The sequence below is a fragment of the Anopheles arabiensis genome, chromosome 3, assembly GCF_016920715.1.
Source record: "Anopheles arabiensis isolate DONGOLA chromosome 3, AaraD3, whole genome shotgun sequence".
Lineage (NCBI taxonomy): Eukaryota > Metazoa > Arthropoda > Insecta > Diptera > Culicidae > Anopheles > Anopheles arabiensis.
The window spans coordinates 62312523-62331733 of record NC_053518.1 but is presented as its reverse complement, the minus strand read 5'-3'; the positions used below and the strand labels follow the sequence as shown (position 1 = coordinate 62331733).

The 19211-nt window shown below is 45.3% G+C and overlaps 2 protein-coding genes across 2 annotated transcripts; both read right to left on the bottom strand.

The window, feature by feature from the left end:
• Positions 1-10642: 10642 nt before the first annotated feature.
• LOC120901123 (casein kinase I-like) lies at positions 10643-11569 on the bottom strand. The gene has a single exon (XM_040308831.1). The coding sequence runs from the start codon at positions 11567-11569 to the stop codon at positions 10643-10645; it is 927 nt and encodes a 308-aa protein (XP_040164765.1).
• Positions 11570-16338: 4769 nt separating this feature from the next.
• LOC120901122 (casein kinase 1-like protein 5) lies at positions 16339-17354 on the bottom strand. Its single transcript, XM_040308830.1, has 3 exons — positions 16843-17354; positions 16442-16732; positions 16339-16384 (listed from the first exon to the last, which is right to left on the bottom strand). The coding sequence occupies exons 1-3, from the start codon at positions 17352-17354 to the stop codon at positions 16339-16341; spliced, it is 849 nt and encodes a 282-aa protein (XP_040164764.1).
• Between the last annotated feature and the right edge of the window lie 1857 nt (positions 17355-19211).

Sequence of the window (19211 nt, the reverse complement as noted above, 5' to 3'; positions counted from 1 at the left end):
CACCAAATGGACCAACCTGGTAGCGGTTGGCTGACAGCGGCTGTCAACAGGGGGAACGGGAAAAAAGTGCGCGACTGGAGCAGCGTCGGGAGAAGCGTACAAACGGAAAAGATACAGAAGTACAAATATACAAGTGAAATACAACAGGTTCGATGAAGAGGTTCAAACATGGATTGAGAATGGTTGGCTGCGACCATGGAAGTCACAGGTATACGGTAGGCTGCCACTCATGGCGGTAGAACAACCGAATAAGAACAAGATTAGACCGGTTCTTGACTATCGTGAGCTTAACAGCTTTATTCAATCGAACCCTGGATTGGATGCTCCTGCTTGCGATGAAACGATTCGAAGGTGGCGGAGAATGAAGGGACCCTTAAAGTTGGTGGACCTGCGATCTGCCTATCTTCAGGTACGGATCGATCCTAGCCTCTGGGACTTTCAACAGGTATGTTTTAAAAACCGATCTTATTGCTTAACACGCTTGGGCTTTGGGTTGAGTAGCGCACCAAAAATCATGAGTAAAATAGTTGAATACGTACTATCTCAAAATGATAAAATCAGACGAGGTACTGGTAGCTACATTGACGATATTATCGTGGATGAAAGTGTGGTCTCAGCAGGCGAAGTTGTCAACCACCTGAAGCGATATGGGCTAGAAGCGAAGCCACCAGTACATTTGCATGGAGGGCGAGTTCTTGGGCTAGAACTTAGCGAGAACGAAAGGCAAGTGTTGTTTCGTCGAGGGAATGATCTGCCGACTTTCCCTGATCACGAGTTGACGAGGAGGGAATTTTTCTCTGTGTGTGGACGCCTGGTGGGACACTACCCAGTGGCTAATTGGTTGCGCGTCGCGTGCAGCTACTCGAAAAGGCATTGTCAGGGGCAGCGATGGGATGATGGTGTTGGAGAAAAGGCAATGATGATCCTCCGGGAAATATTAGAAAGAGTGCAACGCGATGATCCGGTTAGAGGTTGTTGGATGGTGCCACCAGATGCTGCGGAAGGCATTGTTTGGTGTGACGCTAGCTCTGTAGCATACGGTGTAGTCTTGGAAATTGGTGGCGAGATAGTAGAAGACGCAGCGTGGTTGCGAAAAGAAGCAGATGCTGGCCATATTAACATTGCGGAGCTAGACGCGGTGATGAGAGGAATCAACCTTGCACTGAAATGGGGCTTGAGTAAGCTGAAAGTGATGTGTGATTCGGCTACTGTGGTTAGCTGGCTTCGATCGGCCTGTGATTTGGGACCAAGAGCCAAGGTTTCTGGTGCTTCAGAGTTGTTGATCAGAAGACGTTTGGGCACAATACGAGAACTCATGAACGAATATGCACTGGAGTTGAACGTGATTTTTGTTCAGTCTGAAAAGAACAAAGCAGATGCCTTGACGCGAGTGAAAAAATCATGGCTCACTAAACCGATCACACGTGAGTTACACGTGGCGTGCGCAGCAAACGTGAAGAGGTTGCATGAACAGCATCATTTTGGCGTAGATCGTTCACTCTATCTGGCAAGACTGGTAGATCCAACAATAAATAGAAATGAAATATCGCAGTGCGTACGCGAATGCATACAGTGTCAATCTATCGACCCAGCACCGACCACACACGAGCAAGGTGATCTCGAAGTAAAAAGAATATGGCAACGATTAGCTGTAGACGTAACTCACTTTGAATCAAGTAAATATCTTACAATAGTAGATTGTGGACCAGGACGATTTGCGATATGGCGCGAGATAAAAACAGAGAGTGGCTCAGAAATAAGTCAGGTGTTGGAAGGAGTATTTCGTGAAAGAGGACCTCCTGATGAATTGCTAATGGATAACGGATTGGCATTCCGCTCTAGCTATGTCGAACTGCTGTGTAGGAACTGGAATGTAGTGAGGCGATATAGAGCAGCTTATCGCCCATCCGGTAATGGTATTGTCGAACGTAACCATCGAACAATTAAAAGAATAGCTGCCAGAAGTGCCACGTCACCTCTCCAGGCCGTGTTTTGGTACAATCTGGCGTCGGATTGTAGTCGAGAGGAATCTCCAGCAGATGCCATCTTCCGTTACAAATGGAGACATCCTTCGGCAAAACCTCGAGAGCCTTCAGAAAAAGGCATCGAGGAATGCCCCTTCAAGCCAGGAGATTCAGTATTCGTTAAGCCACCCCAAGTAACCTGTACAACCAAATGGAAGCCTGGTACAGTGACTGGTGTCATATCAAGAAACACTGTAGAGGTGGAAGGCACGCCGAGACATGTGCTTGACATTCGAAGAGCTCCGAGTACATACGGGGGAAGAGATTTTTTGACAACCTCACACATTGCTTTACCATCATCTGCAGCTGAGGACGAGATAGATCTCTTTCTTGATGCGAGGTCAAACCCGAATGATTCTATAGACGCTTATGTCGAAGTTGATGAGGAGCAAGAGGAAACAAGCGTTGAGCAATATGCTGAAATTCCTGCCCAGTTTGATGAGCAACCCATAGAAATGAATGAAGGTCGACCGGCGCGGAACCGACGGCCGCCACAGGCACTGGCAGATTTTGTTGTAGACATTAAGTGATGAGAACATCATGGGGGCGTGTGGTGTTTGGCAGCCCTGCACTTTAATCAGTGACGTGCAGGTTCAGACAGCTCCGACAACGTCAATCTGTCAAAGCGACAAACCGCATGAAGGTGAAATAAACGGGCATTAGACAGAAGACAACCAAACGGTGTGGTCATCATTTCTATATCACATTTTCTGTTTGCTATACTTTTTGAAACCAACGGTGTGTAGCGGGTCTAAAATGACACCAAAGTCCCCCCAACTATGGCGACCCACCCAAGGTGGATTTTAAAAATATCAGGTGGTGGACTCTGGAGTGCATTTTGACAATTCGTCACTTGACGTAAGGTCCCCCCAGGATTCAAACTTTGTTTACATGAATTAAATTTGTTCATATAATTTATCTACCCCATTTTTTCGAATAAATATTCTTTAAAAATATATGTTGGACTTTGTGAGTATTTCTTATTTAACATTGAAACATACATTAAAGTGTGTTATTTTGTGTTATTCTGTGAATTTATTCTAGAATTCTTTGTGTTTTCGACATTTTTGATGATAAAAATTAAGAAATCATTATTTTTTTTCAATTTTTACATTAATTCCTCATTATCTACGAGCCGCATGGCCGCAATTTACTTGAGATTAGAACTCATGCATGATTTTAAATTTCGTGCATAAACAAATCATCAAATCTTTTGTTAATATATTACGTTTTTTCGATAAAATCAATAGACACACACTAAAATGCACATAATAACAAATCGAAATCTGTTATATTTGCTAAGCTTTGTGTGCGGAAACCAATGGTCAACGGTTCTAAAATGACGTAAAGTCCCTCAACTATGGCGACCCCCCAAAGGCCCCCCTAATCCACCACCTGATATTTTGAATCCACCTTGGCTACAACGGGACAAGTTCAACAACAACTGTCATCGTTTTTTCCCGATTCACTTTACACTTTCCGTGATCACATGCGCTTTCCGTGATCACATGCGCTTTCCGTGCTCAGATGCGCTTTCCGTGCGCGGCCGTGTAGCGGTGGAGTAATTGCGCGATGGGTGTTGTGGATCGTACGTACTGCTGCTGCCGCTGGAATTGTCGTAAGGATGGCTGCTACCGGTGGCATTCGGCCGTCATAGCAGCTGCTCATAGACACCGCTGTGCTGCTGCAGGATGCCCTAGTCCCGGGAACGTCGACGCTGCCTTTCCCGCTGCTTGTGTGTTTGGTGGTGCATACTATCTCACCACCCGGTATCGTCACTCGCCTGATGGTGTTTCCCTTTTGTGTCCCGTAAACAGCCCATCCCAACATCGTCCTCACCGCAATCTGTTGAGCGGAGTTATAACACAGTGGAATAAAAGGAGGAGCAGAAAACTAAACAATGAACTTGTATGTAATGTATTTTAAACTAGACTGACGATATTAAACATTTTCTAAAGACTACTATGATGTGTTCATTGCACACATGTTGCTTTCTCAACACTCCTCCTCAACGTGTGCCATGAAGCCCTAACATCTCCGTAAATTTTCTTTGTTTTGTTGCTCCTAGTGGTTTCGTTAGAATGTCCGCAACCATCTCTTCCGTGGGACAATATTCAAGCATCATTTTTCTAGATTCACACTGTTGTTTGACAAAGTGTTCTTTTGTTTCAATGTGTTTCGATCGACGATTGGTTCTATCAGAGTTGACGAAACAAATGCAACTCTGGTTATCCTCAAAGATTTTAACGGGGTTTTCAATATGTTCTCCTAAGTCTTTCATCAATCGAGTAAGCCACATTTGTTCTTGAGTAGCTTCACTTAAGGAAATATATTCTGATTCCATCGACGATAATGCAATGCTGGTTTGTTTGCGACTGGCCCATGACACAGCTCCACTAGCATAGAAAAACACATATCCGGTAGTCGATTTTCTTGTTATAGTATCACCTGCCCAGTCAGCATCAGAATAACCAATCAAATCGCTACCAGCTTTGTTGAAAGTGAGCTTAAAATGTTTAGTTGCTTTTAAATATCTTACAACACGCTTAGCCGCAACCCAGCATGATTCAGTAGGATTACTAACATTACGACCAAGTATTCCCGTACTTACAGCAATATCTGGTCGCGTACACACCGATATGTATAGAAGAGCACCAACTAGACTTCTATATTGAGTAGAGTCTTTCAAAATAGAGCTTGAGTCTTGCTGCTTCAAAAATCCTTCATTCATCGGTGTTTTCGCAGTTTTTGCTTCGCTCAATCCGAACTTACGAAGCAATTTTTCAATGTAACCTTCGAGGCTAACGCTGTAGTTACCTTTTTCACATTTAACCTCCATTCCCAGAAAGTAACTAACTGGTCCCAGGTCCGTCATTTCGAAATGTTCGGTTAAAGCGTGATACACAGAATCAATGAGAGTCTCGTCCACACAACCGACTATCATATCATCCACGTACACTAAAATGTAGACTCTTTTTCCATCTTCAGTTTTAATGTACAGACACTGATCAGCAGCACTTTGTTGAAAGCCAATCTCTAGCAGAACACCGTGCAGTTTCTGGTTCCAACATCGAGCTGATTGTTTCAGACCATAAATACTCTTTTTCAATCGACAAACCAAATGCTCTTTGCCTTTTATCTCGTATCCAGGTGGTTGTCGCATAAAAAGCTCCTGATCTAGATCACCATATAAATAGGCCGTTTTAATATCTAAATGCCGTAATTTCATCTGTGTTTTAGAAGCTATAGCGAGCATCAAACGAAATGTTGTATGGCTTGTGACCGGAGCAAATACTTGATCATAGTCTTCGCCAAATTGCTGAGAATAGCCTTGCGCCACTAGACGAGCTTTGTGTTTGATTACTTGTCCAGCTGCATTTCTCTTCAACTTAAAAATCCAGCGGCAACCAACAATCTTTCTGCCAGCAGGTAGCTCTACCAATGCATCCCATGTTCCATTTTCTTCGTGTGATTTCAGTTCATTTTCCATAGCCGATATCCATTTTTCGCGCGCTTCACAGATGAAAACTTCTTTCAAATTTCTGGGTTCTTCGTTTTGTTCAGAAGATCCCGCCATATAACTTTCCTCCCTGAATCGAACAGGTGCGATGCCTTTTGTTGTTCGCATGGACCTACGTACACTTTGATGCATTTCAATAGCCCCTGGTTCATCTGATAGTTCGCCATCAGATGCACTGATGTATGGTGTAACATCAAGATCATCCACGGTATCGTTCATTTTCGATTCCATAATGCAGGAGGATTCAGCAGAAGCCTCCATTTGAACAATGTTTTCTCTCGTGGTAGTTTCTTCTGCACGACATAATGAAGGAGTTGATCCAAGTGGCAGTACCACTACTCCTCCTGATGTCGTTGGTTTCGGTTTTGTTCCAATTTTCTCAACCTCGCATTGTTCTAAAAATTTTGCGTCACGACTAATGGTAATTATTTTCGTCTCCAGGTTTACGAATCGATAGGCCTTCTGATTGTCCGCGTATCCGACGAACACCAACTTTTCAGCCTTTTTATCCAACTTACGCCGTTTTTCTTTAGGAATGTGTACGAAAGCTTCTGAACCAAATACTCGAAGATGTTCATACGAAGGATTCTTTCCGTGCCACATTTCGTAAGGTGTCGATTCCAGTAAGGAGGATGGCAAGCGATTTTGTAAATAATTGGCAGTGGTGATCGCTTCACCCCAGAACACCTTGTCCATGTTCGATTCTGCCAACATGCATCTCATCATTTCAACGAGGTACCGGTTCTTACGTTCAGCCACGCCGTTTTGTTGTGGAGAATATGGAGCAGTTTGTTGATGCACGATGCCGTGATCTACAAAAAATTCCTTTAAAGAATTGCTCCTGTACTCACCACCACCATCCGATCTGATGACTTTCGGATAGTGTCCAAACTGTGTTTTCATCATGGCACAATATTCTCTGATCCGGTTTTCTGTCTCACACTTGTTTTGCAACAGGTAGATAATTGTATACCGACTAAAATCATCAACCAAAGTCATAAAATATCTGCTTCCTCGGGCTGTTGATACTTCAAACGGTCCTCCCAAGTCCGTATGTATCAGTTCGCCAACACCAGATGTCCTTGAAGATGAAGAATTTGGGAAAGGATCACGGCTCATCTTCCCTTCACAGCATGATCCACAAATGGATTTCACATGACATCGGTTGATGTTCAAGCCGCTTCCCAAATTGTTCCGCGCAATCTTCATTATGGCTTCTATGTCACGATGGCCAAATCGACGATGCCATAGGTGTATACAGGAAGCTTCATGGTTTTTATCTACCAACATGGCTTGTTCAGTCTGTTTTAGATAATACAGACCACCTTTACGTTCACCAATCAGCAATACTTGTTTTCCTTTCAGGACACGACATCCATACCTATCGAAAAGCATTTCGAATCCATTATCGGTAATTTTACTTACAGATAATAGGTTTGTCGTCAAAGATGGTACATGACACACCTTGTCCAAGGAAACTTTCTTGCGTTTTCCGTTTCCATCCATGGAAAACAATTTGCAGCTTCCGACACCAGCTGACTTGATGGAATCTCCGTTCGCTAATGAAATCGAGGATTGCTTCGATTTATCTATTAATTTAAAAATAGACGTATCGTTCGTCATATGAGAAGTTGCACCAGAATCGAAACACCATGGCCCAGTTTCGTTTCCTTCTCCAATCAACAAACATACTTCCTCTCGATTGTCTTCATTAGCAACGTTGACGCTTTCACCATCTAGTTTACTTCTTTTGTCTGCAGCCCATTTTCTACAGTCTTTTCTTATGTGCCCATTCTTCTTGCAATAATGGCACTGTTTTTCCTTGTTGGTTGTTAGTTTCCTGTCCTTCCAAAATTTCGTGATGTTCTTTCCTCCAGATAGTAACGCTTTATCTTCATCTGCACCATCTGCTCGACGTCTTCCTTCATCCAACAATTTGCCTTTTACATAATCCACCGTAAGATCTTCATCAGGCCTACTTTCCAAAGCCACGATCAAACCATCAAAGGATTTTGGCAAACTGGACAACATTAACGCGACAAAGGATGGATCTTTCATTTCTTCTCCCAGCGCAATTAAACGAAGTCGCAGAGAACATAGTTCTTTGAGATGGTTAGAAATGTCTCCACCTTCAGTCATTTTTGTGGCAAACATTTTTCGCATGACGTGTATTTTGCTGGACAAAGATGAACGCTCATGATAGCCTTTTAGGGCATCCCACATATCTTTCGATGAACTCGTTTGCATGACATGGATGAGTTGGCTGTCGTCCAACGACAGACCGATCAGTGCCCTAGCACGTTCATCATTCGCAATCCATGCAGCGTCGGGACTTGCTGGTTTCGAATCTTTCACGACAGTCAGCACCTTTTCCCTTGCTAACAAAAGTTCCATCTTGAATTTCCATATTGCGTAATTTTGATCGTTTAATTTTTCAATGGTGACGTGTGATTCAGACATGTTTCTAGATTTAAGTTTTCAGTGTTTCTTCAAGATTAAAATTTTCGATAAGTTTTCAGAATTTCTTCAAGATTAAAATTTTCGATAGATTATTACTTCAATATAACACAAACTTAACACTTGTTCGACAGTACTTCTGGGCCCATAACCTGTTGAGCGGAGTTATAACACAGTGGAATAAAAGGAGGAGCAGAAAACTAAACAATGAACTTGTATGTAATGTATTTTAAACTAGACTGACGATATTAAACATTTTCTAAAGACTACTATGATGTGTTCATTGCACACATGTTGCTTTCTCAACACAATCGGTCACCCAGATTGAGGCTCCAGCGGTGGAAGTAGTAGGAGCACATTCTCCAAGCCTGATGTTCCGCTGGCCGATCCTGTAAGTAATCATTCGAACTTGTCAGTGTGGGATAATGAATATTTTGTTGTGGCAAACTTAGCTGTTGAAACCGTCGCCGTGAACGACCGCTCTCCCCCGCGTGCAGCAATCTCCAGGCTCCAGGTCAAACGTGAAGCTGAAACGTCGCCTTGCGTTTCACGTTGGCCGTCCACTGCAACTCAAGTGGGGGCCCGGCTGGCCCTTCAATCTGATACTCGCTGCTAGGGTAACTTCAGCGTCAATGATGATCCTTCATCCAGAAATTGCGTGCGTGTCTCGCACTCGCTTGTTCAACGCTTGCACAACCCGGGCCACAGGACACAGGAGAATCTCGATCGACAAGGCTTTGTTACGTGGTTTGCGGCACAGCTTCATCTGCGTTACAGTCTCAATACGTTCCATGGGAGACATGCGCTTCGCATCGTTCTCTTAGCGTATGATCCGTGTTCGATCCAACGAAGGTAGGGAGTTTCAATTTGCGATGGCGAGAAACCCGATCGCGCACGAATCGCGCAGCTCATTCGCCTCCTCGAACACGAACCATCTGAATTTAGCATCATCTATCGGTTATGTTTTGCATTTCCCAATCAACTCTGGGGCTGTTTTGGACCCATAACCTTTCTCCATTTCGTGATTGTTCTGCAGTTTGTGGCAACCGTTCTTCCTTCCGTCAGTTCCGTGAATGCCTGTTTGGCACTTTCAATGAAGGCTTCTGTAATCCAATCTGTGTGTGATGATATGTGAGAAAGAAAGCTGCCCGCTTTTGCAGAACAGTGATGGAGTAGGACTGGACTATAAAGGCCCCGATAGAATGCCTCAGAGCAGTACGGTAAAGAGGAGCCAGAGACTTTCGAAGACACTATTTCTATTCGATAAAATATTTTTGGAACAACCCAAGCTTTAAGGTTGTTTGGTGTGAAATATTTTACATTTCCCTGATATTTCGTTTTAGTTGTCCATTTTTGTAGGCCATTGATTCCGGACTGAACTTCTTTCCTCTACATTCGGTTGCAGATGTGGACATCGCTACTAAACCGGGGTAAGAATGCTTCAGACAAATGGCGAGTAGCAGCAAATGAATTATCTCGATTATCTAAGCGTCGACGGAGAAACGTTCTCTTCCGCTACACGCATTCAAATCTCGATGTAAATTGAAGTGTTCGATGGCTTTTTCCATCACGAATCACATGTGAAACCGAATCACAAAAATTCGGTTCATTTTCCGGAGGCCGTTTTCAAATGACAGCCCGTGGCGCGTTCTGCAGAAGGACTTTGACTCCGATTTTGAGTAACGAGTGTTGATCGTACCTACGCAAATGGTCGTACCAAATTTGGTCTACTAGCCGCGCCCTATCCATCGAGGGATAACAATGGATCCGGGAAGGGGGAAAAAACATTCCCACACCTGTGTGTAAAACGGTGAAAATTTCACACAAAATCACGTTTTTTGACTGGAAGAGTCGAGCTGAGTGGTTCCTAGGAGGACACGCTTGTGAGACAAAAGTTGCACAACTTGTACCGACGCGTCTGTCGCTGCCTGATATAGCTTTGTATTAGCATCCGTTCGAAAGCAATTTGACCTTTTTCCTTCCTGCAATATGGAACAGGGAGGGCGGGAGGAGGGGCAATACCCCACCGTCGGATAGTACTTGGCGAGAGCTTTCCTTCGAAGCCCCGCACGCACGCCCTTATATAAGCTCGCGTTCGAAAGCTATGCTCATGTAAAGGTGGCCTATCAAAATTTGTGTTCGTGGATCGGCGTCGGCAGTGGAAAACATCCCCACAATGTACGTTTGAAGTTGATGCTATCCGGCGAGAAAGAGTGGAAAATTGCAATCATTGCAAACTCGAAAATTAACTCGTTTTATATAGGCATTTGTACATTTCAATTTATTCCAATGCTACACGTGTATTTTTACATGGCCTCAATCTTACACTAAAGTACAATAAATACATATTTATTTCCCTTCAACCCCCATAGCATCAAATGTACGTGTAGCTCCGTTGAGCAAACGCTTGGTGTCCCACTGACCGTCCTCTTTGGTTAGGCCGCTGGTGAGTCTGACAACACCAGAGGCCAACATCCAGTGGCGCCACGAGGAGGCAGAGGATCGGATTTGGCCACCGTCCCAGCATCGGGCTGTTCCTTCTCGGCGCCTTATACTGGGGTGACTTACACGTCACTTTACGAAAGCTGGAACGAAGAGAGAGAGAGAGAAAGAGAAAGAAGAAAAGAAATTAGGTGCTGGTTTAGCAGCCAAACCGGTTCCAATCGAAATGCAAATCGTGCTGCATGGAATGTTGGCGCAGCAGATTCCGGAACATCCGCTTCAGCTCGGTATAGTCCGGCGCGTCGCAGAATTCCATCTGCAACGCGTACTCGGTCAACCGCTGAAACTCAGCCGGCAGTCCTCTACACAGCTCGCTAGGCGTAATGCGCAACTTCAGAAGCAGTGCCTCGTCCGGATCAAATCGCTCCTCGGTACCATACCACGGTAGGCCTCCGCGGAGCAAAAACACCAGCATGTAGGCGAGTGACAAAATGTCATCTCGCCTGCTCGGTGTATACTCCAGATGAGCGAACACTGGTGCAAACTCGATCGTTCCGGCGAACGGGAAAAACGCATCCTGCGCTATGTGTTCCCCCGTGCGTGGGTGCCGATACGGCTCGGCAAGACCGAAGTCGATCAAGTGCAGCGTCTTGCGGGTCGTTCCGCGACCCAGCAGGACATTGTCCGGCTTCAGGTCGCGGTGAACGTACCCCAGCTCGTGGAATGTTTCCAGCCTGTCGAGCAGTTGCAGCGCTAGCTGCGAAACCGTCTTCAGACCGAAGCGTCCTCCGCACAAGTTCAGTAAGTCCTGCAGTGATGGCCCCAGGCGCTCCAAAACCAGCACGTCGCGTTTGCGATACGTACCGGCGTCGATGAGTCTGGGCCATCCACGAGCCTTCGGCAGCCGCGCATAGATCCGGCGCTCCGTGGCGAGCAGGAGCCGGTCCACCTCTTTGCTGGCCATTTTCATCACCACCGGCTGCTTGGAGCGGGCATGGCTGCCCACCAACACCGTGCCGCAGCCACCAGCATCGAATTCGCCTTCAATCCGATAGGTGGAGAGATTCACCACCATCAAGGACTCCGGCGAACTAGAATTGGGCGCACGTCCTTCTCTAATCGACATGTTCGATTCTCTTTGGCCACCTGCGAAATGTAACTAGAAGCAACAGCAGAATCAATTTTTCGCAAAAACACTCGAAAAAACCGTTAAAAGTGAGAGCGAGCGAAAACACGTCACCTTGCGTTTACTCGTAGTGAGGATATAACCTGATGCATAAGTGTGGTTTACATATATAGCCTTTGGTTGGGTGATGTTCACATGTGTACTACGATCGAAACAGCAACTTGACAGATTACGCATTTTTTTCGGCTGGTAACCATCTAGTTACCTGTGGTGTGTGGGTTTTGGAAAACGCATCCAAGTGTTGTTACATTTCCAGGTCCGATTTTGGTTCATTTCGTCGTACCGGTGCCCTGGCCTGGCGTGGCCTGTGCGAGTTCTGTGCAGATCCTGTGTCGCGTCCTGTGTGCTTCTTTTATTGGGGTTTTCTTTTTTACGGCTTTTTTTTGTACGGGTAAAAGTGATAAGGTTTTCTGGGACAGTGGCGCTCAGCATCGTTCCCTTCATCCTGTAACAACCGGTAGGCATTTGTTTACATCGTTTAAATAATGTTTTGTTGTAATTTCAGTCCGTGGAGATGAAAAGCCAGACCAACAGCCAGCAGCTGTATCACACCCGCCACCGTGCGTCTCCATGAGAATGCGTCAAAGTGGTGGACGCTTTTATCTCCGAAACAGGATCAACATCAAAGCATCAACCGGCGGCAGAATTTAAAAAAGAACTTATTACCCAGGCTGGATGGACGCAAGCCTTTAAAGTATGAATGCAAAAGTATTGAAAACCTCGCCCGGATTGGAACATAGAGAACTAAAAAAAACATGAAATTGGTTTGTGAACATTAACATTTAATCGCGTAGCGAAAACGTTTACTTTTTTTTTGCAGGGAGAGTCTTCCAAACACGCGGATGTGTGCCTTTGATGGAAACGGTTTATTGCGCGGATTCTAAATACACCTCGTAAAATGGTACCCGTTTTTTGGTCGCGATGTCGAGATGCCGCCGAGATATGAAGCGTGCGAATTTGCGAATTGCGATGGCAAGAAATCACCCGATCGCGCACGAATCGCGCAGCTCATTCGCCTCCTCGAACACGAACCAATGTCCCAATGTCCAGCGTCATCTATCGGCGAGATTTAGTACTATTCAGAACCGCTGCATCTTTTACTATCAACCGAAGCTCTACGCAAGGTGGATGCAATCCGAGATCAGGTGAGGACAGATAGAGACGAAGACTAAGAAATCATTAATTTATTTGCTATTTTGTCACCTTTATTCCGCATCATCTACGAGACACATGGACACACGAGGACAATTGCAGTAAGTATTGCCTGATTTTGTATCTCTGATGTTTGTTCAATAAAATGAATAAATACAAAAATGCACTTGCCTATAAGCAAGAAAGAAAATGTTTTCTGTTTGCTATACTTTTTGAAACCAACGGTGTGTAGCGGGTCTAAAATGACACCAAAGTCCCCCCAACTATGGCGACCCACCCAAGGTGGATTTTAAAAATATCAGGTGGTGGACTCTGGAGTGCATTTTGACAATTCGTCACTTGACGTAAGGTCCCCCCAGGATTCAAACTTTGTTTACATGAATTAAATTTGTTCATATAATTTATCTACCCCATTTTTTCGAATAAATATTCTTTAAAAATATATGTTGGACTTTGTGAGTATTTCTTATTTAACATTGAAACATACATTAAAGTGTGTTATTTTGTGTTATTCTGTGAATTTATTCTAGAATTCTTTGTGTTTTCGACATTTTTGATGATAAAAATTAAGAAATCATTATTTTTTTTCAATTTTTACATTAATTCCTCATTATCTACGAGCCGCATGGCCGCAATTTACTTGAGATTAGAACTCATGCATGATTTTAAATTTCGTGCATAAACAAATCATCAAATCTTTTGTTAATATATTACGTTTTTTCGATAAAATCAATAGACACACACTAAAATGCACATAATAACAAATCGAAATCTGTTATATTTGCTAAGCTTTGTGTGCGGAAACCAATGGTCAACGGTTCTAAAATGACGTAAAGTCCCTCAACTATGGCGACCCCCCAAAGGCCCCCCTAATCCACCACCTGATATTTTGAATCCACCTTGGCTACAACGGGACAAGTTCAACAACAACTGTCATCGTTTTTTCCCGATTCACTTTACACTTTCCGTGATCACATGCGCTTTCCGTGATCACATGCGCTTTCCGTGCTCAGATGCGCTTTCCGTGCGCGGCCGTGTAGCGGTGGAGTAATTGCGCGATGGGTGTTGTGGATCGTACGTACTGCTGCTGCCGCTGGAATTGTCGTAAGGATGGCTGCTACCGGTGGCATTCGGCCGTCATAGCAGCTGCTCATAGACACCGCTGTGCTGCTGCAGGATGCCCTAGTCCCGGGAACGTCGACGCTGCCTTTCCCGCTGCTTGTGTGTTTGGTGGTGCATACTATCTCACCACCCGGTATCGTCACTCGCCTGATGGTGTTTCCCTTTTGTGTCCCGTAAACAGCCCATCCCAACATCGTCCTCACCGCAATCGGTCACCCAGATTGAGGCTCCAGCGGTGGAAGTAGTAGGAGCACATTCTCCAAGCCTGATGTTCCGCTGGCCGATCCTGTAAGTAATCATTCGAACTTGTCAGTGTGGGATAATGAATATTTTGTTGTGGCAAACTTAGCTGTTGAAACCGTCGCCGTGAACGACCGCTCTCCCCCGCGTGCAGCAATCTCCAGGCTCCAGGTCAAACGTGAAGCTGAAACGTCGCCTTGCGTTTCACGTTGGCCGTCCACTGCAACTCAAGTGGGGGCCCGGCTGGCCCTTCAATCTGATACTCGCTGCTAGGGTAACTTCAGCGTCAATGATGATCCTTCATCCAGAAATTGCGTGCGTGTCTCGCACTCGCTTGTTCAACGCTTGCACAACCCGGGCCACAGGACACAGGAGAATCTCGATCGACAAGGCTTTGTTACGTGGTTTGCGGCACAGCTTCATCTGCGTTACAGTCTCAATACGTTCCATGGGAGACATGCGCTTCGCATCGTTCTCTTAGCGTATGATCCGTGTTCGATCCAACGAAGGTAGGGAGTTTCAATTTGCGATGGCGAGAAACCCGATCGCGCACGAATCGCGCAGCTCATTCGCCTCCTCGAACACGAACCATCTGAATTTAGCATCATCTATCGGTTATGTTTTGCATTTCCCAATCAACTCTGGGGCTGTTTTGGACCCATAACCTTTCTCCATTTCGTGATTGTTCTGCAGTTTGTGGCAACCGTTCTTCCTTCCGTCAGTTCCGTGAATGCCTGTTTGGCACTTTCAATGAAGGCTTCTGTAATCCAATCTGTGTGTGATGATATGTGAGAAAGAAAGCTGCCCGCTTTTGCAGAACAGTGATGGAGTAGGACTGGACTATAAAGGCCCCGATAGAATGCCTCAGAGCAGTACGGTAAAGAGGAGCCAGAGACTTTCGAAGACACTATTTCTATTCGATAAAATATTTTTGGAACAACCCAAGCTTTAAGGTTGTTTGGTGTGAAATATTTTACATTTCCCTGATATTTCGTTTTAGTTGTCCATTTTTGTAGGCCATTGATTCCGGACTGAACTTCTTTCCTCTACATTCGGTTGCAGATGTGGACATCGCTACTAAACCGGGGTAAGAATGCTTCAGACAAATGGCGAGTAGCAGCAAATGAATTATCTCGATTATCTAAGCGTCGACGGAGAAACGTTCTCTTCCGCTACACGCATTCAAATCTCGATGTAAATTGAAGTGTTCGATGGCTTTTTCCATCACGAATCACATGTGAAACCGAATCACAAAAATTCGGTTCATTTTCCGGAGGCCGTTTTCAAATGACAGCCCGTGGCGCGTTCTGCAGAAGGACTTTGACTCCGATTTTGAGTAACGAGTGTTGATCGTACCTACGCAAATGGTCGTACCAAATTTGGTCTACTAGCCGCGCCCTATCCATCGAGGGATAACAATGGATCCGGGAAGGGGGAAAAAACATTCCCACACCTGTGTGTAAAACGGTGAAAATTTCACACAAAATCACGTTTTTGACTGGAAGAGTCGAGCTGAGTGGTTCCTAGGAGGACACGCTTGTGAGACAAAAGTTGCACAACTTGTACCGACGCGTCTGTCGCTGCCTGATATAGCTTTGTATTAGCATCCGTTCGAAAGCAATTTGACCTTTTTCCTTCCTGCAATATGGAACAGGGAGGGCGGGAGGAGGGGCAATACCCCACCGTCGGATAGTACTTGGCGAGAGCTTTCCTTCGAAGCCCCGCACGCACGCCCTTATATAAGCTCGCGTTCGAAAGCTATGCTCATGTAAAGGTGGCCTATCAAAATTTGTGTTCGTGGATCGGCGTCGGCAGTGGAAAACATCCCCACAATGTACGTTTGAAGTTGATGCTATCCGGCGAGAAAGAGTGGAAAATTGCAATCATTGCAAACTCGAAAATTAACTCGTTTTATATAGGCATTTGTACATTTCAATTTATTCCAATGCTACACGTGTATTTTTACATGGCCTCAATCTTACACTAAAGTACAATAAATACATATTTATTTCCCTTCAACCCCCATAGCATCAAATGTACGTGTAGCTCCGTTGAGCAAACGCTTGGTGTCCCACTGACCGTCCTCTTTGGTTAGGCCGCTGGTGAGTCTGACAACACCAGAGGCCAACATCCAGTGGCGCCACGAGGAGGCAGAGGATCGGATTTGGCCACCGTCCCAGCATCGGGCTGTTCCTTCACGGCGCCTTATACTGGGGTGACTTACACGTCACTTTACGAAAGCTGGAACGAAGAGAGAGAAAGAAGAAAAGAAATTAGGTGCTGGTTTAGCAGCCAAACCGGTTCCAATCGAAATGCAAATCGTGCTGCATGGAATGTTGGCGCAGCAGATTCCGGAACATCCGCTTCAGCTCGGTATAGTCCGGCGCGTCGCAGAATTCCATCTGCAACGCGTACTCGGTCAACCGCTGAAACTCAGCCGGCAGTCCTCTACACAGCTCGCTAGGCGTAATGCGCAACTTCAGAAGCAGTGCCTCGTCCGGATCAAATCGCTCCTCGGTACCATACCACGGTAGGCCTCCGCGGAGCAAAAACACCAGCATGTAGGCGAGTGACAAAATGTCATCTCGCCTGCTCGGTGTATACTCCAGATGAGCGAACACTGGTGCAAACTCGATCGTTCCGGCGAACGGGAAAAACGCATCCTGCGCTATGTGTTCCCCGTGCGTGGGTGCCGATACGGCTCGGCAAGACCGAAGTCGATCAAGTGCAGCGTCTTGCGGGTCGTTCCGCGACCCAGCAGGACATTGTCCGGCTTCAGGTCGCGGTGAACGTACCCCAGCTCGTGGAATGTTTCCAGCCTGTCGAGCAGTTGCAGCGCTAGCTGCGAAACCGTCTTCAGACCGAAGCGTCCTCCGCACAAGTTCAGTAAGTCCTGCAGTGATGGCCCCAGGCGCTCCAAAACCAGCACGTCGCGTTTGCGATACGTACCGGCGTCGATGAGTCTGGGCCATCCACGAGCCTTCGGCAGCCGCGCATAGATCCGGCGCTCCGTGGCGAGCAGGAGCCGGTCCACCTCTTTGCTGGCCATTTTCATCACCACCGGCTGCTTGGAGCGGGCATGGCTGCCCACCAACACCGTGCCGCAGCCACCAGCATCGAATTCGCCTTCAATCCGATAGGTGGAGAGATTCACCACCATCAAGGACTCCGGCGAACTAGAATTGGGCGCACGTCCTTCTCTAATCGACATGTTCGATTCTCTTTGGCCACCTGCGAAATGTAACTGGAAGCAACAGCAGAATCAATTTTTCGCAAAAACACTCGAAAAAACCGTTAAAAGTGAGAGCGAACGAAAACACGTCACCTTGCGTTTACTCGTAGTGAGGATATAACCTGATGCATAAGTGTGGTCTACATATATAGCCTTTGGTTGGGTGATGTTCACATGTGTACTACGATCGAAACAGCAACTTGACAGATTACGCATTTTCGGCTGGTAACCATCTAGTTACCTGTGGTGTGTGGGTTTTGGAAAACGCATCCAAGTGTTGTTACATTTCCAGGTCCGATTTTGGTTCATTTCGTCGTACCGGTGCCCTGGCCTGGCGTGGCCTGTGCGAGTTCTGTGCAGATCCTGTGTCGCGTCCTGTGTGCTTCTTTTATTGGGGTTTTCTTTTTTACGGCTTTTTTTGTACGGGTAAAAGTGATAAGGTTTTCTGGGACAGTGGCGCTCAGCATCGTTCCCTTCATCCTGTAACAACCGGTAGGCATTTGTTTACATCGTTTAAATAATGTTTTGTTGTAATTTCAGTCCGTGGAGATGAAAAGCCAGACCAACAGCCAGCAGCTGTATCACACCCGCCACCGTGCGTCTCCATGAGAATGCGTCAAAGTGGTGGACGCTTTTATCTCCGAAACAGGATCAACATCAAAGCATCAACCGGCGGCAGAATTTAAAAAAGAACTTACATATTACCCAGGCTGGATGGACGCAAGCCTTTAAAGTATGAATGCAAAAGTATTGAAAACCTCGCCCGGATTGGAACTTTAGAGAACTAAAAAAAACATGAAATTGGTTTGTGAACATTAACATTTAATCGCGTAGCGAAAACGTTTACTTTTTTTTTGCAGTGAGAGTCTTCCAAACACGCGGATGTGTGCCTTTGATGGAAACGGTTTATTGCGCGGATTCTAAATACACCTCGTAAAATGGTACCCGTTTTTTGGTCGCGATGTCGAGATGCCGCCGAGATATGAAGCGTGCGAATTTGCGAATTGCGATGGCAAGAAATCACCCGATCGCGCACGAATCGCGCAGCTCATTCGCCTCCTCGAACACGAACCAATGTCCCAATGTCCAGCGTCATCTATCGGCGAGATTTAGTACTATTCAGAACCGCTGCATCTTTTACTGTCAACCGAAGCTCTACGCAAGGTGGATGCAATCCGAGATCAGGTGAGGACAGATAGAGACGAAGACTAAGAAATCATTAATTTATTTGCTATTTTCACCTTTATTCCGCATCATCTACGAGACACACATGGACACACGAGGACAATTGCAGTAAGTATTGCCTGATTTTGTATCTCTGATGTTTGTTCAATAAAATGAATAAATACAAAAATGCACTTGCCTATAAGCAAGAAAGAAAATGTTTTCTGTTTGCTATACTTTTTGAAACCAACGGTGTGTAGCGGGTCTAAAATGACACCAAAGTCCCCCCAACTATGGCGACCCACCCAAGGTGGATTTTAAAAATATCAGGTGGTGGACTCTGGAGTGCATTTTGACAATTCGTCACTTGACGTAAGGTCCCCCCAGGATTCAAACTTTGTTTACATGAATTAAATTTGTTCATATAATTTATCTACCCCATTTTTTCGAATAAATATTCTTTAAAAATATATGTTGGACTTTGTGAGTATTTCTTATTTAACATTGAAACATACATTAAAGTGTGTTATTTTGTGTTATTCTGTGAATTTATTCTAGAATTCTTTGTGTTTTCGACATTTTTGATGATAAAAATTAAGAAATCATTATTTTTTTCAATTTTTACATTAATTCCTCATTATCTACGAGCCGCATGGCCGCAATTTACTTGAG